The 21968-nt window shown below is 45.6% G+C and overlaps 1 protein-coding gene across 9 annotated transcripts in view; it reads right to left on the bottom strand.

Moving 5' to 3' along the window:
* The window catches only part of AUTS2 (activator of transcription and developmental regulator AUTS2), a 1106350-nt gene that overhangs the window by 24370 nt on the left and 1060012 nt on the right, over nucleotides 1-21968 (bottom strand). For 4 of the 9 annotated variants that reach the window (XM_074328456.1, XM_074328458.1, XM_074328450.1 and 1 more), the window contains 3 exons: nucleotides 3371-3842; nucleotides 1780-2033; nucleotides 470-711 (listed from right to left, as the gene is read on the bottom strand). In XM_074328456.1, coding sequence (XP_074184557.1) covers nucleotides 470-711; nucleotides 1780-2033; nucleotides 3371-3842 — 968 coding nt within the window. The remainder of the gene's footprint in view (nucleotides 1-469; nucleotides 712-1779; nucleotides 2034-3370; nucleotides 3843-21968) is intronic. The other 5 variants (XM_074328459.1, XM_074328457.1, XM_074328455.1 and 2 more) reach the window with 2 other exon arrangements.

The following is a 21968-nucleotide window of genomic DNA, read 5'->3' as shown; positions in this document are numbered from 1 at the left end:
CCGTCTTAGGAAATACATGAAGAGAAACCACCTGCACAGACAGGGGCCCAACGCAGTCCCAGGGTCCTGACAGCTCTCCCCTGCCTCAGCCTCTTCCTGACACGGGTATTCTGTTGGTACTGGGTGCAAAGTACTGACAGACAGGTTTTTATATCTGGTGGTTGTAACCCCCCAGCACGTTCAAGGAAACAGAACGACCCTTGAAGTAACGCTGACTACCGACACTGGATGTGACTGTTGGGAGCGCATGGAGGATAAGATGCACCGCGTACAAGACATAACTTGAGAAGAAAGCTCCTGCTTGAGGCCCCGTTAGTGCCGCTGGAACAGGGTTCCCTCCGTTCTTTGCAGCAAAGAGGGAGAAGCCCCCAGGAGCCCCTGATGGCTATGCCCCAACGCTGTCCTGTCCCAGCAGCCCATCCCAGCCCCCGTGCTGCACAGAAAAGAGGCGTGCTCTACTCATCCTCACATTTCTGCCTGGGGTACGCACCATGGGAGGTGCTGGCGTCGGCATGATGGCGGTGGGCGGGATGGTGTGGGGGAACGGCGTGAAGGTGTGCTGGTGTGTGTGCTGGTGCGTGTGCTGGTGCTGGTGCTGGTGCTGATGGAACTCGGTGCGCAGGTAAGGTGGAGGGCCCAGGGAAGCCCCGCGGTCAGCGCTCTGGGACGCCAAGAACCGAGTGTTCAATTCCTGTCGCAGGATATCTTGCTCTGGAAAAGAAGGAAGGGAGAGGGTGACACCTTCTCTCCTAATGGTGTTTCCTCCAGGGATCAGGACCGAGGGCGCAGGAGATGGGCACAGGGGTCAAATGGGGCCCTTAGCTGGCAGGGGACAACCCACCAGGGGGACGATGAGAAGGCCCAGTCACGGCCTCAGCCTCCTGTTCTCGGCCAGCCTCTCGGCGCTTGAGGACACAGGTCTGTCAGTGTGGCGTGCTGACAGATGCCCAGCAAATGTCAGAGGCTGGGTTTCAGCTCCCTGCCTACCAGCTGAGTGACCCTGGCTAATCACCCATCTGCGTCTCCGCTTCCTCATGTGTTACCGGGGGACAATACTGCCTACCTCATGGGTTTTTTCTAAGGGTTAAAGGAATTACCATTTGTAAGTGCTGAAGAAAGGGACGGCCATACTCATTAATAAATGTCAGCTGTCAACATGGCGGAGTCCCCATGCTCTCTTCAAGGGTAAATCTGCTTTACAGCTCTCTGTCCTGCTGGCCTAACATGGCTACAGTGCATCCCAAACTGGGACACCTGCCTTGACTAACAGGTGAGGAGGAAAGGGTGTGATACCTAACCCTGGGCCTGTGCTTAGGGTTCTAGGATGTACTACACAACAACTGCACCTGCCCCTCTCAACAAGTGAGGGTCCTGAACTAAAAGAAACCCCTAAACCAGGCTGCAGTCTGAGTTCCTGGAATGAAACAGACAGGGGCCTGGGAAAGCTTCTGTCCTCTAATGGGAGCCCAGGCGACAGGGCACATACATTCCATGTTTTACCACTTTCTCAGTGGTGAATTTAGTTGGAAAAACCACATGACTGCAAACAAACTGGTTCTCTTGGGTGGTGTCCCGTCCACCTGGCTTCTGCTAGGTTGCTACAGGTGCTGGTACATTTTTTTGCAGAACCTCAGCCCATAAAAGATTGATTACAATACATCCAATACAGCACAAAATTGTAAATAGGTAAAACCTAGCAATCAGGTAAAATAGACAGTAGGTGGGACCACGGGCCATAGAGAGCATTAGCCGGGATGGCAGCCAGTGCCTCCATCCTACCTGAGTAAGTGCCCCCAGCCGGGTGTCCGGGGACCTGCAGACTCCCCGATGTCAGTGGTGGTGGAGGAGGCAGAGCAGTGGGAGGGGCAAACATATTGGGGTGATGGGAGTGTGCGGGGGGCTGCAGGGTGGGCGTGAAGCTGTGCAGGGGGCTGTGGGTGGGCAGTGAGAGGGGGAACGGGGAGGCCGAGGGGTGATGGGGGACGTGCGGTGGGGCCGGCTGGGTCTTCGCTGGAGTGCTGCTTCTGCTGCTGCTGTTGCAGGACCAACACAAGAAACAGAAAAATAAACAAAGAGGTAAGCAATTAATTTTCTTAATAAAAACAAAACAAAAGAAAATCCTGTCTCTCTGCCCAAAGCCCTTCTCTTGTTCTTCCTTATCACTGAGCTTCTCTGTGCCTGTCCTGCATCACAGACCCTCTACACTTGTCACCACTGCTGCACACACAGCGAATGGAAACTGTGGCTCCAGAACCACGGCACTTCTGTGTCCAGACAGCTGATTCCGCCACTCAGGCCTGCTCTGCCCTCTGTGGCCAGGTTCTCATCTCTGTCCCTAGAGTCCCACACCTTCCCATCCTCCACTAGCCATGTTTCGTGTAAAGCGATACAATTAACAAAGGAACTAAGAAGCAGGACCTGAGTTCACCCTGTCTGTCCACTACCTTGGAAACGAAGAAGCGCAGAGAAGAGGTGAGCCAGGGAGCTTGGGTTCCCTGTCATCTCTACATTCTGGAGGTCACAGAAATGGCTTGGGTCTGGCCCTTGGAGAAGGCCACCCCCCAAACAGGCTGTCCCCTCACCTGTCACAGGCAGGAAAAAGCAAGTCCCTGAACCGCCACAGTCACCAGGTTGTCACAAGGAAAACAACAGTGAAGACACAAAGCCCCACTGGTGTGAGGTGTTAGAATTACAACCCCAGGGACAACCAAGGGGGACCGACACGTGGCCCTGCACCTGTGTTTCTGTCTGCCTTTCCTCTGCAGCTTTCCTGTGCACTACTTTTTAAACTTTTCTTTGTAATTTGGCAAAACAAGACCAAAGAGGGCCTGGCTGTCCATGCATGAACTTCTCTACACCCAGATTGCTTCTTCTCTACGTCTGTGACCCAACTCGGAGGAAGGAAATCACAATGAAAAACCTCAAACCAGAATACTCCTGGGTCCCAATCTTCCGCCTCTGCAGTTGCAGAAAGATGCAGCTTCTTCAAAAAGCCCTCCCCCTCAGAGGCAAACCGCCTCGCTCTAGAATCTCAACACTTAGTGGTGTCCGCTCTACCTCAGGACTATTCCCTGCCCTGGCCAGCGGCGGGGCTCCCAGGCACAGCACCCTCAGCTCTCTCTTAGGCATTCTCCTCCTCCTGCCTGCACTCCCTCTGTGGGTGTCTTACTTCCTTACAGCGTCCTCACCACCCAACCCAACCTGTCCTCTCCCAAGACACCCGAGTCTCACCTGACAGCCCCTTCTGTCTCTGCCGCAGAGAGAATGCAATGACGTTTTCCACAAGGAAACTGCAGTCTCCTGGAGAACCCTTTACCCAGTCCTGCCTGCCCCCCAAATAAGATGGCAGAAGAATAGCAGGTGGGCTCACCTTAGGCTGTTGAGGCTTAAGCTGCTGCTGTTGTAGGCTGACAAGGGCTGGGAGAGGCTGTGAGATGAGGGGTGGCCCTGCCCGGGCGGGAGGCTCTGATGGAGCAGCTGGGTGGGGGACTGTGGCCGAGGGGGCCTCTGCGCCTGAGGCGGGGGCGCGGGCTGCAGCGGAGCCTCTGGGGGAGCCTGCGGCGGCTGTGTGCTTGGACGTGGGGGCTGTGGCGGGGCCTCTGTGCACTGCACCAGATCCTGGGCCGGAGAAGGCGCCTGGGGCGGGGGCTCCACCTGGGGCTGGGGCAGTGGCGGCAGGGCCTGAGGGCAGGGCTCTTTTAGCACCACGGGCTCAAAGAGGGGCTCTTTGCCACAGTCCTGGCTCTTCTCCTGGCTTCTCTCTAGACCCGATACCTTGGGGACAATTGGCCCTGCATCCTGGCTGTCATGTTCAGGGAGAGTGCCAACGCCTAACTCCGGATCTGTGGGGGGAAACAAAGACAAAAGCACAGGCAATGACATGTGAGCGTGATATGGGAGGGGAAGTCGCCTCCACGGACACACTACACAGTCCCAAGACTCGGCCTGGAGCGAGTCCCATCCCCTCTGACTGTCCAGTCTTCACCCTGTGCAGAGATGGACACAGGGAAGGAAGATGGCGGTCGCCTGTGCCCCTCCAACAGCCACGTCCCTGAGGGGAGAAAGGGAATGAGCAGGGGAGCCCACCTTCCAGAAAGCAGTCTAGGCCCCCAAGAGTGGGCAAATGAACGTTTTCCTTAATCTTGACAAAGCCCTTTATGGAGCAAATTAAGAAACAATAGCTGACAAGTTGATTTTTCCCTTTTAAAACAAATACAGTTCTTGAACATACACAGGAGAAGTGCTTTCGATGGCAAATGAAGTAATTATTTAACCACACACAGATGTTTCTTCTGGGCCTTGTTGACTCCCTCCCCCCTTTCCATTTTGACAGATGAGACACACTTGACACTCAGACAAGCAATTTTTGTTTCCAAGTGCGAGACTTCTGGGCGAATGTCCAGCCTCCTGATGCTCACCAGCTGACCCCAGTGGCATCTGAGATCAAAGGTGCAAACAAGAATTTAAATCAAATGTACTGTCAGCTACACAAGCTAGAGCATTTAAAGGATGCCCCTAGACCCGGCGAGGGGTCCTCCACAAGTGAGGACAGGGGTGCGATGTTGGGCGTCAGACCAAGCCTGGGTATAATGTTTACGTAGAATTCTACCATCAGGAAAGACATTTGGGAAGTAGATGCTCCTGTATGAATTTAAAAGGTATGCAGACCTCCAAGGTTGACAAAGATCGATGCCACGTCTAGGGGTAGTGGCAGTGATTACCTCCTAAATTCAATCCCATAAAATTCTCTAAAACACAATGAAAGACAAACACGGCATAAAATATAAAGAAACGGCCCTATTTATGAGTAAGTACTTACATAAACATCTGTGGGAAAAACTACCTCCCCACATTTTTGTGCAAAAAGATGCATCCTTTTCTTTTACTACTACACAGGGTTTAAATAAGAAAAGAAATTCCGACATTCTCTGACAGGAGAGTGGTCTCCGGCATCCCTAAATGAACTACTCTGAGCGTGAACGTTCTCTTCCTGTCTCACTGTATCAAGTGTGAGGAATGCAAGGCTCTCACTGGTCCTGTTAATTCCATGCACTTGTGTGTACACACTTGTAATGTTCCTTCCCTGGAATCTGAATCAAAGTAATCCCTTATTTCCAATGTTCTTTTGGTAAAACAGGTCAAACCTGTAACATACATAAAAACAAAAACAAAAAACTCGGGGCTTTATTAACAAAGCACATTTCTGCTGATATGAACTTGGCTATCTTCAAGTCCCCTGACCAGCCTGGGACACTTACTTTCGCCAACATGAGGCAAAGAAGCCCCTCTTCACAGGTTGCAGGTGTGAGAGGACAAAGCACCCAGCAGGGCCCTGGGGAAAAGAAACGCCAGGCTTCTGACATCCTCCGCGCACATATTTCTAGCCAGTGCTATCAAGAACCTTTCTAGGAAGATTTTTGCTTACGATAAACTGAAATTGTATGACTTCTCAAAACTTAGTTTCCAACTTGAGGGCTGAATGAGAGCATCAAGTCCGCTGACGTGGACAGACCCCATTTAGCCAGAAGAAGAACTCCTGAATCACAAAGAAAGACTGTATCTGCAGACTCCGGTATCCAGGGGTGCTGGCTCTGCTTCTCCTCCCTCTCTGTGTTTTTTCCTATCACTTTCACAAAATTTACCATAGCAAGGAATTATATGAGTTTACTGAAAGTCACAGGCTGTACACATTGCAGGCTGGTCAGTTAGGCCTCGGGCAGAACCTTAGCAGCACAAAAGAGAGTGTTTCCGTTTCCCTCGATGAGAAGGTCCACACGTCGCAGCAGGACCCTTCCCGTGCTGACAGCTAAGTCAGGATTATTATGCTGCTGCAATACGGACACCACTGTCCTCCGCACTGCTTTGTCCGCTCTGGACCGGGATGGCAAACAATAAATACACCAATAGTTTCTATCTCATTAAGTCTAACTTCAAATTCATAACCTCCCTCCAAAAATCAATGTCCAGACAAAGTTTCTCTCTGACATGAAAGAAAGTTTCCTTTTCCAAGGGACACCTCCCAAAGGATAGCATTTGATTTTACTCACTCCGGTAAGGAGGCACATTAGGAAAACATAGATAAGTGCTTTGCACATCTAGTTCGGCTAGATCTTTCTTTTCTTTTTTTTCTCGCCTTATTCTTTAATGAGTCTCTAGAATTTGGACAACACAGTCAAGTTTGCAGGCGGCACCATGCAGGCTTGGGCTCGCTTCCCAAAGCTCCGTCAAAGTCAGGGGAGTGTGCCTTCCTGTCTCCTCCGTTGCCCCACAGTCTCAATACCAACCTAAACAGAGCCACAGCAACCGTGGGCCGAGCCTGCGGCATCGGTGCGACGGCAACAGTCAGCGAGGTACCCCAACCTCTCCAGCAAATCCTGCAAATTTCTATGAAACAGTCTGTGATGAATGATAGAGAACCTAGAGGGCACCAAACTCTGGAACAAGACCAGAACCAGGGAGACAATCCCAGCACTTTTCAAACTGGAATGAGCACACGAACCGCCTAAAGATCTGACTAAAATGCAGCTTTGGATTCACTGGCCCTGGGGGGGCGGGGGGGGGCGGGGTGCGGGTTCTGTCTTTCTGAGAACTTCCCGTGTGGCACTGATGCTCGGACCATTCTGTGAGCACCAAGGCTGTTACCAACCCTTTCTGACCAGATGGAGAAGCAGCCAGGGCAGCTGCTGCCTACAGGGCACTTGGCTGTTGAATAAATCGGACAATTTCAGTCCTAGAGCTGACTCTGACACCACTAAGTGCCTTTCCTCAGATTTACACCATGCTGCCCCCAAGAAGCAAAAATCCCCAAACAAAGCAGGAAATGGTAACTCCAGGATCCAGTTAAAATATGTATGCACAACCAGTGTGAAGTTAGGAAAGCTACAGAGTTGCTGCAATGCCACCCTTCACCTGAACCCGAAAGCTCTCTCAATCCATCACTGTTGCGATGCTGCAACCTGAGAGCCGGAGAGCTGACCAGTGTGAATGAAGGTGGGGAGGAGCTTCGCGGGCTCAACAGCTGTAGGCTCCCCACTTACAGGAATCTCTGGAGGCACGGGTTAGGCATCATGCATTCTTGTGGCTAATCGGTAATGCATTTCCTCTTCCTTTTAATTATTCAATGAATGTATCTTCCCAGTTAAGCTTTTCCATCCGGACAGTCAATTTATCTTACCGCTTCTCCACAATTGGCAAGAACACATTTTAAAAAGTCATTTTGTATTGCTCTGTGTGCTCTGAATTTGCCAAAAAGGATGAAATTTGCTGAGGTTGAAAGAAATAAAAATGTGCAAATGGACTAATCTTATTTAGAAGTTCTGTTCATTACATTTTGAGGTTTAAAAAACTTTCTTCTTGTGATTGTAAAAATACCATATTATGCTTATAATAAAAGGCGTGCAATTAAAAATTGCACTGCAAACTATGTAGCAGAAAGGGTGAATTAATTGCATGGAAATTACACCTCAATAAACTTGACTCCAACACAATACATTTTTTAAAACTTAAGGACAGCTTAGGAAAAATGTTTGATTTTGATAAAATTTGGTACAAGTTAGTTTGGGAAAATGGGCCCTTTTGTACTTTACTAATAGAATGTAAACTCTACAACTTCTGTAGAGGGCAGTTTGGCAACTTTTAGCCAAAAAACAAATGGCATGTTGTTTCCTAGGCATGGTGTGTAAGGATTTGGTTTGTAGACACAATGAAACAACATCATGGTTTCAACTGCAAGTTTGGAAACAACTGTAATCATTAGGGGACTGGTTACATACATGCAAATTTTGTACACCCCTATCATGGAAATACTTACTGCATGTAGTTATAAAATGAATGAGGAATTCTATATGATAATGTACAGTGTATGCTAGCTTTTATGAAAAACAGGACAAAAACATATATTCATCTTTACTAAATGCATAAAGAAGCTCTGGAAGAATACCCAAGAAACCAACAGCAGTGGTTACCTGCTTGGCGGCTTAAGTAGTAGTAAGAACTAGACAGACAGAGAACGGGGTGGGGGGAGGACTTGACTGTATACATACCATATATTTACATTTGTGAATCATGCAACCTATTAAAATTTTTATAAGAAAATTGACCTTACATTTAAAAATAGTCTGAGCAAGACAGAAATAAAAAGAAAAGCAAACAAAAATGGGAATTTAAACTGTGGTATGACTATAGCCGTGGAGAGTGTATTTTATATAAAACAAGAAAATATAATGTGTAAGTTTCAAATAATAATGAACAATTATGAACACATATAAATGACTAAAATTGACTTAAAAATAAATCTGATCATAAAAGTAAACCGAAAAACAACTCAATAATGAACACCTCACACCCCAAAAAGGTACCAGGGGCATATGGTGCTATAGATAATGTGGACTACACCTGTAAGAAACAAATTGTTCCTGTCATTTAAATTGAAAACCAACAGCAAACATACAACAAAAGAGGTAAAAGTATTATTTACAAAAAAATGTAATTATCTAGCTAGGAAACAGAGACAACTAGCTGAAAAAAATATTAGAACTAGTAGGAGCTCAGTAAGGTATCCAAATAAAGAAAAACCACAAACATCAGCAACAGAGTATAGAAAATAAAATTTAAAAAAGGATCCCCTTTACAATAACAAAAATCACATAATACTTGGGAATGAATGTAAAAAGATTACAGGGCCTACAAATTTTCAGAAATGTATCCTCAAAAATGCTTAGAGAAGTCCTACATTCAAGGTGTTTTGTGATGCAAAAAAAAGAGAAACAGGTCAAAGCCTCATAAGTGGTGGTTCTCCTTAGAGGATGGGGGAGGGGAAGGGTTCAAAATCTGTGGGAGTGTGTTTGGTGATCGCAGTGAGTGCAGGGCACTGGTGGCTCTGAGGGATACGAGACGTGCTGCAAAGTGAGGGTCAACACCACACAACATCTCGGTTCACCCTCTACAGACTCACTGGACATGGGTGCAGCTGAAACTCCCAGAACCTAAATCTGTTTCTGCATATTAACAACATTTGGGGGCGTGGTTTTAATACACACTGACTTTTCCAAGTACCGTACATGGTGTCTGTTGTGCACAACCAGGAGTTGTTCATCATTTGGGAAAATCGTGACAGCAACGGCAGAGCTGATCCCTGATCCTCAGACCCCAGTCGCCACGACCCACGCACCCATGTAAGTCAGTATTCCATCCTACGTATAGATTCAAGCATCTGATAATTTCACTATCTTCTCATGTACATAAGCACTTACATACTTAAAAAATATTGTGTTATTATAAATTACTTTCTACTTGTTTCTCCTCTACATTTCGTAAGGGCTTTATATACATTTTTAAGTTATGTGTATAGATAGGCATATTAAGTATATATTTCATTCCAGAAAGCAAAGAATAAGAGTGTTATAAAATATTTCTTATATTACACGAAGAAGGCATTGGGTGTGGCAGGGTTAAGATTTGATGTACTACGTCCTGAAGATGAACTACTAGAAATCCAATAACTTACTGCAAAAACAAGGTAACTACCTCAGAGGGATGTTATGGAAATTAAGTCATGTTAAGCGCTTTCCACAATGTGCAGCACAAAATGTATAAGTAGAAAAGTATTTAATGTCATGGAAAATAACTCATGACAAAATTAGTGTTAAGTAAAATAAAGCACACGTCGCCCGTACTGAGAATTATCTGTGTAAATGCATATATGTAAGCACAGAAAAAAGACCAGAAAAATACACATCAATATGTTAACTGTAATCCCATCATCTAGATCTAACCGTTGACTTTATTATTTAAATTTGTGTTTTTTTTAACTTTCCAAATTTTCTAGGGTGACTATATATTATTATTGTAAAAGAAAAAAAAGGATTGTATTTTAAAATGACTCTCTTCATGGACAATATACCTCTACCATCAGAAGTCAACTGAAAAAGTGACTGTTCCAGTCTTTTTAAACAGCCCTACATACTGGATGGATTTTGTTTTCTTTTTAACAAAGCTCTTGACTCAGAGCACAGATTCATCAGAGATGAGGCTAGGATATGGTGTGCATTAGCCCCCCCCCATCTACTCCTCAGCATTTCTAACTGGATGTATTTGGACAGAAAGGAAATGGTGAATATTTTTGGTGGTGGTGGTGGAGGAGGGAGGGAGGAGGAGGGAGAGAGGGCTCCCCCAAGGCACATTTCTGTTGGGCTCAATTAAAAAGCCCAAATAGGGCTTTCTCACTACACAGTCATTACTGCGGCAAATATGAATGAGGCTCAGAGACATCCAGAAAACCGTATGGGGCACTGGCCACGAGGTGATCCATCCATCCATCCACCCATCCACAGCTTTCTGAATATCTGATCCATACCATCTTCAAAAGGACATGTCCTATTTTTAAATTATTCTGTTTCCTAGTACTCTACTTATCTGTCCAAATGACAGAACCACAGAGACCTCACTACATACAAATAATGAAGACTGCAGCCAAATAAGACAAAGAATCCAGACTTTAAATTAAAGAAACATGGGAATATTAACAAATGTTGAAATGTTCAACAACGAAAAGCTCAGAAACATGGAACATAAAATTTCTGTGAAACAATATGCAATTATTTGAAGCTACTAGCAATATCCACTTTAAACACTTTGTCTATTCTATTACCTCAAACAAAAATCTCCTTTTTAGCAAAGACTGCATATTTGTATATATTTATGGAAACAAAACTTGCACTAGGGAATTAATTTAGCAATACTTTCACTTCTCCCCAAGTTTTAGATTCTACCTTAAAAACTACATTCCAGTGGTGTTTTGCCAACAAAGTCTACCTTCTCTAACATACTTCCCTTTATTTTCCTCCTCTTTCCCTTTTCTTCAAATCATTAAACAGAGACCAGTTTGTTCCATTAGCAGATTCAATTACTTGAACGAATGGAAGGATGACATTCAGTGCTGCAGCTCTTCTTCTCGGTCACTGAAACTGTACAAATAAATTGAGGAAAACCCACTGTTTGTTCAAGGCAAATTAATTTTCAAACACTGCAAGAGTGGGAGATCAGGGGAATGATGGGTGCTTGGCAGGGCTCAAAGAGATTCCATTTTGTGCTTGTCATTTTGTGTAAACATTAATTACCATCTGGGAGGCTAAGCTCTGGGCTGAAGTCTGCATGGAAAACCTCTGAGGGCCCCAGGGTTCCTAGTAAAAGCAAAATCCTAAATAGGAAAAAATAGCAGTTGCATCTGCTAAAACAGCAGCAGCAGATTAGAAGTTGCTGTTACTAGAGAAGCTAGTATGGATATCATCTAGTTTACCAGATTAACCAAGGATAGAGGTTAATCTGACAGGGGTTCAAGAAAAATCAACAGACTGGAGTTGAGTGTATTTGAACTTGCTTCAAGTTTATTCCCTGCAAACCTCACACCAAAAAGCATCAACCCTTAAGCGTGTGCCCAGGCGCCTTCAAGGGGACAATCAACCTTGACCGTGCAGACTACAGCCCGTCAGAACGGCTTCTGCCTACAGAACAAAGCACCCGTAAAGGTCAGCCTAAGTTTGCAAACATTTGATTTCTTTTGAAGCCTCTAGCTGCTAGGAGCAATGAAGGACCAGGTTGAAAAAGGACCACAATTAGAATGAGAGACCTAGGCTGCGATCTATTAGGGGTGGAGATGGTGGCACAATAATCTAAAAAAACCCCGAGTGTCAAGGTCATATATAATGCTTCTGCTTGCCACGTCATATAAGGGAAAGACTAATTAGTGTCATGTCACATGCCCAGCACTGTGCGAGGACCTGAAGACACAAAGGTGAACAAGAAACAGGCCCTGCCTTCCAGCAGCTGGTGGTTGAAGACGTAGAACACAGCACACAGGACAAAGACATAAAATCGACAGTCAGAATTGTGTGGCCTTCAACTTCAGTGTTTGTTATCTGTAAGGTTCAGAGAGAAGCTTATACAGTAAGAGCTAATGAACACGTCCACTGGAGTCTATTGATTCTGAGGTATCCACGGTAAGGCACTTTTATCTATAACATGTTCCTGCTGCACTGGTCCCAGGGATTAGTCTTAGGCCCAAATCCACTGAGTCATGTTCTGGGATGTGTAAATACCTTGCAAGAGAAACAAGGCACGACGGATGAAATCTCCAGTCACTTCTGAGGAGACTGGAAAAACTCCAAATACCAGTTTCCGAAAAAGGCCAAGCTTTCCTGTTCTGGCCTCAGAGACACGCCCCCATCATTTCTGCTTGTGTCCTCTGCCAGCCTCACTATTCATTAGTGGGCCTCTTTGGACAAGATGTCCCATCCCAGGGCCCTCCAGGGGGCTGAGCTTTAACCCCGTCTGGCTGTTGACACGGCACTGTGCACAGGTGTGCACACACCCAAGTACAACCAATTTACAACCAGTTCACACTCAACACCTCACAGGATAGTTCTGTGTCTGCGTGTCAGGACAGAGTCCTACAAAGGAAAGGTTCCCAAAGGCTTTTCAATCAAACATGCATGTATTCATGCAACATGCTACGCCCACTGTGATGAAGAGCAAATCTAAGGGCAAGGACATGCCACAATAAAAGCCTCATCACATTCCTTAGACTCCAAGACAACAAGCAGACCCTTTGCTTATTGTGGAAATTCTCTAAGAGGCGAGACCCAGGCGCTGGAAGTGAATGTAACTGTAGATGTATGTTAGAAAAAATAGAGACAGTCTCCCAGTACCTAATCAGCCGACCTTTCACATGAAGAACAATCAAGGGAGGATACGAGGGAGAACTGAATGTCATCTTTCTATAGGCAGCCCTCGCTCCAGTATTTGCATCACTAAGTATAAATGAGGACTCAAAGCCGTCAGGCTCACAGACCTCAGGGATCTACTTACAGATCTGACACTCTCCTCACTACCTGCTGCCCCTGCCCGAGGGTGTCTGAGGGTGTCCTGTCCACAGCCAGAAGGGCAATCATTGTGAGGCCAATCTGACCCTGGTCTCCTTCTGGAGCAAAAAGTCTTTGGTATAATGTGTCCTTGTCATTCTGTCTCTTAATGCAGTGAGTGATTTTTCTTGGATCTGCACGTCTGTTGTGTCAATGTTTTTGATATTACAGGGCTGGAATACAGCATCCGGCTAATAACGGTCATGCTCTAAAAGCTTAGCAGGCCCATGAAGGACTGTCTTTCGGTTCAACCCTATTTTCAACACTCTGAACTTTACCAGAGATTATTTTCTCAAAGACAAAGGTCAGAGCCGCCAGCACCAAAAACCCACTGAAATACTGTCAGTCACCCACTGTGTAGACTACACTTCCGCTTCATGTGGTTTCATGCACAGATGGGCCAATCACTGAGACTCAGGTAGCAAGGACGCTGGGTGGGGTGTGCGATGATGACACGTAAGAGCTGCCATCTTTGAAGCCTATGCCTGGGCTCTTCCTCAGCTCCCTGGCCCTCCACATAAATACTGGCCCCCTTCACGTTTCTTCTTGGCCCTCTGCACGCATGGCTCAGATGTGCCAGCTGGGCTTCTGGTTGGCACAAACTCCAGTCACCACTGGTGCACTCTCTCAGTTTCAGAACCTGCAAGAACATGCACCCTCTAAAATGAGAGTGACCTGCATCGTGCAACATCCCTGTCGACTTTTCTCTCAAAAATCACTCTCCCTCCAGGGTCCAGGTATCACAAGGAAGGTCTCAAGTTACCCTGGTACGAAGGCGTGGTTGTTGATAGTGGTAAGCAGGTCTTGTGTTCTGGAGGAAGGGAGGGAGAAAGCACAAACACCAAGGCTTCTGGACCACTCTGGCCCTGGGCTCACCCTGGGCCACGAGAGCGGCAGGAGGCGGGGTGCTCAATTCCCATAGGCAATGTCAGCGACATCAGTCCATGTCCCACCATGGTCACACAGCTGTCACTGGGAAGCTGTTCCCTGAGCATCATCAAGCATCCTACAAGCCATGGTTTTCCAATGCATGGTGGGAAACCGCCAGAGCCAGTGCTGTCCTGTCCTCAGTAGGTCGCTGTGGCAGGGGGCTCTGCCTTGGGAAACAGCTGCAACCTCTGGTGATGAACACACTGTCAGCATTCAGTCATGCCTGTCTTACTCCTGAGAATGGATGACAAACCTCCTCTCCCAGTCTGTTCAAACCAGCTGCTGTGGCCACGGGGCCTGGGTGTTGCCAAGCCCCTGCAATCTGTCTGACTCGCTTAGGTTTGAGCACCACAGACGTTGCTACAAGGAATCCATGAAAGCTGCTTTTTTCCTCACATCATGGAGCCTGCGGTTCTTTAGTTGAGGGAGCAGCAGGGAAAAGAGGTCTTTGACAGTTTCTCTGAGTAAGTTTTGACCTTTCTGGTCCCGAAAAGTCTACTACCTCCTACTAGGATTCCAATCAATGTATTCTACAGCCTCGTTGTTCCAAGTGTGGGGCCCAGCCAGCAACACCAGTGTCACCTGGGATCTTGTCGGAAGGTAATTTCACAGTCCCCACCCATGTGCATGTTCAAGTTCGCAAAGCACGTTCTAGAGCTCTGCTGGGGGTCTGGAAAGAGCCTCAGCCAGCCCCAGGCTGAGGGGTGTCATCCGTAAGGCTGCCAATCCTTCTGTGTCTCCACCTCCCAAGACTGACTCCTGGAAATAGCTTCCTTCATCCCTTCCCCAGGTGGGTTCTCCACCAGCATGTATGCTGCTGCTGGGGTGGGGTGGTGGGAGCTGGTGGTGTCATTCAAAGACCTGGCACAGCCTCCTGTACTGAACAGTCACGAGAGCCAGCAAGTGAGCTCTTTTTCGTGGTGAGCTTTCCCATCCTGGTTCCGTGCGCATTCACCAGGTCAGTCCCCATGTAGAAGAGGGAGCTCGAGTCCTGCCCCAAAGAACAGCCAGGAACCACCTTCAAGGACCAAAGATGAGGAGGTAGGTTTATTGCGAATGGCATCATGGGCAGACCAAAGGATGCATAATTGTAGAGGAAACTTTCAACCTGAAATGGCCTGGGCTGCCACATAGGGGAACAAGCTCATGTTCTAGCTGTCTCTTCACTGGAAGTGTCCAAGAGGACACTGGAGGAGATGACTTCTGAAATTCGATGAGTTCCTGAGTAAGATACTGGTAGCACACTCCTTGGAAGAACATAATTTATTTTCCTTTACTTCTCAATCTTCTAAAATGTCTCACCTGTAGGTTAATGAACACTATCTCCTTGATTTGCACAAGTTTTGATAAATGCCACATCTTAAATAATTATAAACAAAGAATCCCGACACCAAATGACTACAGATATTATTTTCCTTAGGAATAGAAGTAAATCTGCTTATTCCTAGCCATGATTTTTGAAAAGTTGAAAGAGATTTTTAAAAAATGGAACGAGGGGGAGTACTGATATATTTTGTCTTTTTAAAAAGGCAAACCTACCAATCCTTAGATTTTCTATAAACCATCTGTGCAATAAAAACTTGGTAAGAAAATAAAATCTCCTGTCAATATTTCATCACTTGTTGTTACCTCATTTCACTGTCTTCAAATTATCACAGAAAAACGAAACATGCTCAAATATAAAATTTGAAGCTCCATGTCTATAAGGTTCAGGAAAGCAGTGAGGATGGTGATGACATCAGCCTATCAGAAACCACCTACCCAGTGGGTTCCATGGGGTAATGGCTGGCACTCTGGTCGCCGAAACTACCTATCTGCTTGAGTTGCCTTTCAAATCCCAAATTATAAAAGTCATCCTGTAGAAACAAATGGCGGGAAATCGTAACTGTCCTTGGATAGAGATGGAGGTGGAGTAAGTCACCAAAACAGTAGTGCTACCTCCCACTTACAGCTATCATCCTGGAAGGGAAATGGTCACAATGACTGAAACCCTTCTGCAAATACCTGAAATGTAACTTCAGAGATGTTTTCAAAGTAGAACGGCAGAAGGTAACATGACATTCTTTCGTTTCTTCTTCAGCTGCCTGAGGACCGTGTCCACACAGCTGTACTGCCATCACCCAGGCTCAAAATGACTACAATCCAGCCACTCCCACTGTGGCTCCCCACTTCCTATCATCTACGCTCAGAATCACAGCATCAATGTATTTTCAGTCCCCTTACACCAATCAGTGGCTCAGCTGTGAATCACGGCTTATGCGATGCCAGTGAACCCAAACAGGACAATGGTCACAGAACCTGCTGCTCCCTCGCAGCCTGAGGGAGTTTGTAAAATATACATCAGCTCATGCAGTCAGTTCTGTTTAAAATTCTCCAGTGGCTTCTCATCGTGCGTAAAACAAATGCCCAAGTCCTCGCCATGGCCCCGCTGCACTCTCGCTCTGCCTCTGGACCGCTGTCCCAAACCCCTGCTCTCGCCCCTTTGCATACTTACATGGCTTCTGAATCCCACCTTTCAAAGTCCTGGGTAGGTCAAATCACCTTCCTAATCCTTCTCCAGTCACCGCAGCCCCTGGCAACCACCCCTGATCACCTTCTCTTCCAGGTACTTGTGTAATGCCCACGGGACGTGCCGGGCACTTGCCCTGCGCTGGTATTGGTATTTCAGTATGCACAACTAGTTTTTTGAGAGGAGGGAGCTCTTAAAATCTCTGCATTTATGTAAATCCCAAACTCGATGCCTTCCATATAGTGAGCACTTGATAAATACTTGATTTTTTAGACATGTAATAATCAATTTACAAATTCTTAGCAGGTTTCTTTATATCTGCAATTCAAAGGGGAAAAAAATCCCTACGATGAGAAAAATACTCAATAAACAATTACACATTAAGCTAGAAAAATCATGTCTCTTTGGAGTCATTTCCATAATTGAACATTACACTGTAACAGAATAATATATATTACACAAGCAAATGTAAAATAATTAGAAGCCATTATAAAGTTTAAGGATCCATTTTCAATACATATAATAAAACTAATGTTCTACTTTGAATCATAACAGATTCTAATAGTTTTGGGACTGTTTGGTGTAACAAAAGAAAGCAGGATGATCAAAAGCAGTAGTGTTAAGGAGAGATGTGTGAACAGGCAACGGTGGTCCAGCTGCCTTAGGTGCATGCCGAGGGTCTGCAGGCTAGACGCCCAGTGTGTCCAGGCTTTATAACCACAAATACACTTTGATGTGACTTGAACAAATAAACAAGAAAATGTAAACAGTTGTAAACTTGGGAATACGTGTGGAGAGGTGTCAGAAGATTTTTATTTTTCACCTTCTACAGTATTCAAATTGTCAACAGAAGATTGGGTTTCAATCCAGAAAGGTGATGCTGAGTGAAATAACTGTGTAATCAGCCTAATACACTCATTGTGAGAAAACCACAGTAAAAAAAATCTTTCAAAAATTAGCAAAGAGAACTGCTAAAAATTAAACAGAACAACCACACAGTGATGAAACACCGAAGAGCCATGAATGCTGATACAGGTATCAGCCATGATACCTGAACAATGACGAAGTCCAAAGTCCATGCGTTGCGGGGGAGAAACAGGATTTGTCCCGACACAATAAAAATCTCTATGATTGCAAAATACAATTGGGAAACACACACACACACACACACAGAGTAAATCAAGCTGGAAGGTCATAAAATAAAAATTCATAAAATAAGGACTTCTCCATAAAGCAGGGGGGTAAGTTAATTTTTTAAAGCTACAAAAATATTTCACATTGAAAACTGAATAGCGAAAATCCCATTTTCCAGAGGACATACATCACTTCAGTGGAACCTGAAGGTATGGCTGGCAGGCAGCAGGGGAAGGTGCACCGCATAAACTCAGGCACACGGAGCATGTGACCCTGGAAGAACTCCTTTTGCCCGCGCTGTTGGCATCTGACCATAGAAGATTTTCTGTCGGAGGCCCTGATTCTGTCCGTGGTCAAAGCCCCTCCTGCAGGGGACAGTCACCACTCGGAGGACAGCAGACTGCTGCCAGCGATGCTTCCCCAGGTAACTCAGGCACTTCACTGAACAAAGATGCAAAGGAGCCATCAGAGCCTCAGTGACAGGGTCTTCAGGCTCCTGCTGCTGTTCCAGTCCGTCATCTGTCTTCGGCCTGTCCGTGGCCCTGTGAGCCGCACTCGCCACTCCCAGCAGCTGGCACCGAGCAGCTCCGAGGAGCTTCACAGGCGGCTTGTGGGCCCCGGTTCACAGAAGCCACACTAGCCACTTGAATTTAAATGTCCTTGCCTGTCCCTTCAATTTCCTTTGTCAAGGTGCCAATGAAGGCTTTTAATTCTAAAGCAGAACTGAAGGCCATTCTGAAGTCCTAACCTTAAAGCCTTAAAGTTAGGAGGAGGCAGTGTAGAGAGAGCAAGATAAAACGATGTGTGTTAAGCCAATGTCCCCAAACTAAGCATGTGCTTGCCCATGACCCTGGTGGCTTCAGAGGGCCACTGCACAGAGAAGCATGGACCCCTCACCACAGACAAATGGTGGAAGGGACCTATTTGCAATGACTGCCACTGGTTATGTGTCTTTAGATCCCAATTTACTCAGCTCTATAAATGACTTCCTCCCCAAAACCACTTAGGACAAGTGATCCCATTTGAAATTTGGTGTTTTCAAAGCACTGGGCTCCAAATTCAAGTATCCTCTGAGGAAAAATAATCCTATCCCCCAGGTACTTCCAAAAAATGAGAAGAATTCGAAAATGCTTTGCAAAAACATTAGGGGCTCAAAATACAGTAGTTTCTTCTTTTACAAAAAGTGGGGGGAGGGGGAAATGATCACGCACCCCACATTTTTAACCAGGCTTTCCTGTTCTCTTGAAATGCTAACCAAATTCTTTGCTTCAAATTCCTGTACACTAGAAATGACTACGCTGCCAGGCAAAGAAGCCAGCGGCTTGTGGGGGTCCTAGTCCAAATGATGGCGCAGGCGCCAAGGTCACTTTACTTCGTCTTCACATCCGTCATGGTGGGGGTTGGGAGGACCACATGTCAACGAAACAAAAGCCATCAACTGGACAAGGAAGCATGTCCTGACTAGACGTAGTGACACCCCAATCCTCTGGAATGCACATTCCACAAACATAACCAGGGATGTTTTCCCCTCAAAGCCCCAGATCAGTTCACAGCAAATGCTTAAATCTTTCTGAGTACAAAGAAACACGATATTCTGTCTGCCCTAACAAAGACATGTAATTATAGATCATGCAGTCTGAAGAAGACGCACCTTGGTGAGTTTGTGTAGTGCCAGATTTTATAACGAAACTGAAATAAAACAATGGGAAGCCTATTACGAATAGTAAGTAGATTGGCAGAACTCAATAAATAGAGAAGCTGAACTAATGTAAGTTCAGCTTAAATTTCTCCCAAAATGAATAGAACGTATATCCCCCTTATGACACAATTTTGAGAGGCAAAATATCATAGTTCAAAAATGAACTGGAATCAACTTCTGGCTGTGCCACTAATTAGCCAAGTGACTGAGTCACTTGATTGTATTGGCACATCAGTCTATTTCCAATTAAGGCCATCAACCAATCACACATATGGTAATGATAGGAGGTGAAATTGTAGTTTTAAACCAGACACAGGATGGGTAAATACAAGTCTTGCCTCCATGTTGTTCCTAAAGAAACTCTCTTTAACAGACTCCAACTGCAAAGTGACAGCCTCTCAAAAGTTTGGCTTTCAGGTTTTAGGGAAATCTGCTAAAAGTAACAAGGGACCAGACTTACCAAATATTTTTCTGGCTGGAGGGGACTTTGGAAAATGGCCAGATGAGCCAAGTCTGTCTTTAACAATTAGTGTCATCCCTCCGAGTTAAAACAAGTCTTTAAGACTCTGAGCTTCTCGGGAGTGAGCAGGTACTATACCCTACACATCTGCACATTCCCAGTGCCTGGAAATACTTCTGGGACACAAAAGATGATTTACTGATCAAGTGGATAGAAGAATGAAGAAACAGGGCTGCTATAAACCTTGTTTTGAAAACGTAACTTTGTTCCAATGTGAATGTTGTGTGTGCTTATGTGCAATTCTGTTTTACAGGAAACACCAGATGAACGTAGAAAACTGCCCCAGTTGACCCAAGCCCACAGGAACATACTACACACACAAACTCCAAACACCTGCTGGCCACTTCAGGCCACCCGTCTACATCCGGCCCCATAACCTCCACTCTGATTTCAGATAACCCTCCTTCCGTCACTGCACAAGAACTCACAGGCTGCAGTCCTTCCAACACCCACTTCCACAAGCCAATATCAGGCCTTTTTCCAGGCAAATGCCGTATTTATCGTAATACTGATGTACTTAACCATGTAACATGTGTAAAACTAAGTCAGTATTTTTATAAGGTTCTTATCTTTTTTTCAACCTGTCAGTGATGAAATTTTTGTCTCGAACCCATTTTCCCTGTAAATTGTGTCGTTTTCATTGTTCCACTGTACACAGTACCATGATTGTTTAGGAGCACATGGCAGTATTATAGCACAGCTGACACAATCATGTCAACTCATGACAGAATGTCCTCTTACAGAGAATATCAAAGAACAGATCAACAGCCAGCCAACAGGAAAGTTTTTAGTAGGCTGCAAAAAGGTACCAGATATGGTCCTCTTCAATCTACTTATCAATTAACATTAATACGCAGAATTTGAGAGAGCAGATATTTTTGACTCATTCATTAAACAAAATATATTAGGCACTTACTCTGAGTTAAGTGTTGAAGAGCAAAAGATGATGAGATATGATCACTATCCTAGCAGAACTCGTAACTGAGCAGAGGAGAGACATAAATGGCTACCAGGCACTGCAGCAGAAGTGCTCATAAAGGTATCACAAAGTCCTCTGAAATCTCAAAGGAAGGAAGGACTAACTTTTAATGACAGAAATATGAATCCTCAAAGCTTAACAAGCTGAAATGGTGGGTTATAAGAAAGAAAAAAAAATTGGAACTACAACAGCACCAAATGTTAAGTGTATACTTAAAACCTTCAGGACTCTTAAAATTAAACCTGCTGCTGCTAAGCCTTGCCTGTTTTCTTTTATTGGAAAACAGTTGGTATTTGCATTTACTTTACAGTAGGCTCAAATCAGTCAAAGGCAATTGCAATGCAAGTTTTGACTATCTTAATAAAAATGCATAACTGAGGCAGTGGGGGTGGCAGGAGTGATTAAACCACATTGGAAGGTTCAGGTTCTGCACACCTTACCCTGAAGGAGCTGCCTCAAAGCTGGAACACATTCAAAGGATGGTGAACAGAATCAAAGCCATGTCTCCTTGGGAGTGGCTGCAGGAAAGGGGAAGGGGGAGGGCCGGGAGGGAACGCTGCTGTCTTCCAATATTTGAAGGGCTGTCTTCTGGGAGAGGAAGCAGACTTGTATCACACGGCCCCAAGGGGAAAGCTACATGGGGAACAGACTTCAGTTGACATAAAGGAGACTTTTCTAACAATTAGGGCTGCCCCAAGACAGAACAGAACTCCTACAAAGGTGTCTCAGGGGTGTTCCAGCACCAGCTTTGTGACCATCTGGCAAGGAAGCTGCAGGCAGAAGATTTACACATCACACAAATGGCTGAATCTAGATCACCTCCAACCAAAAGGTTCTATGATTCTAGTTATTAAAATTCAGCTTTGGCACGTTGGGCAAGTCACAATTCTTCTCCATGTTATAACTTCAGAGCCAGATACATCACCAAAATGAAGCCACCTGACCCCTTTTTAACAGATGAAGAATCTACGATACTTACAAGTGAAACAGAAAGCATTAGGAAGAGGTCCAGAAGAGTCCCCACAAGTAATCAGTCCATGATCTGATAAGTATATAGTGCTCCCACCAACCCAAACCTTCCATTACCCTTTGCTCCCCTGGATCCCTGCAACTGACACCTCTGAGAGGCTGGCATGGATATAAGGGGAAGGGGACACTTTGTGCTTTCACCTTTCTATACATTTATGCTGCTGCTCTGGCAGGGGCCTGTGGGCTCTCCTTCGAAGACTGATGTTATCCTGAAAGGAAAATTCATTTTAACTCAAGGGGAGTAGCTGTAA

The sequence above is a fragment of the Rhinolophus sinicus genome, linkage group LG03 (assembly GCF_036562045.2).
Source record: "Rhinolophus sinicus isolate RSC01 linkage group LG03, ASM3656204v1, whole genome shotgun sequence".
NCBI classification, from domain to species: domain Eukaryota; kingdom Metazoa; phylum Chordata; class Mammalia; order Chiroptera; family Rhinolophidae; genus Rhinolophus; species Rhinolophus sinicus.
Note: the sequence above shows the minus strand (reverse complement) of the source record. Positions and strands in the feature narration are given on the sequence as shown.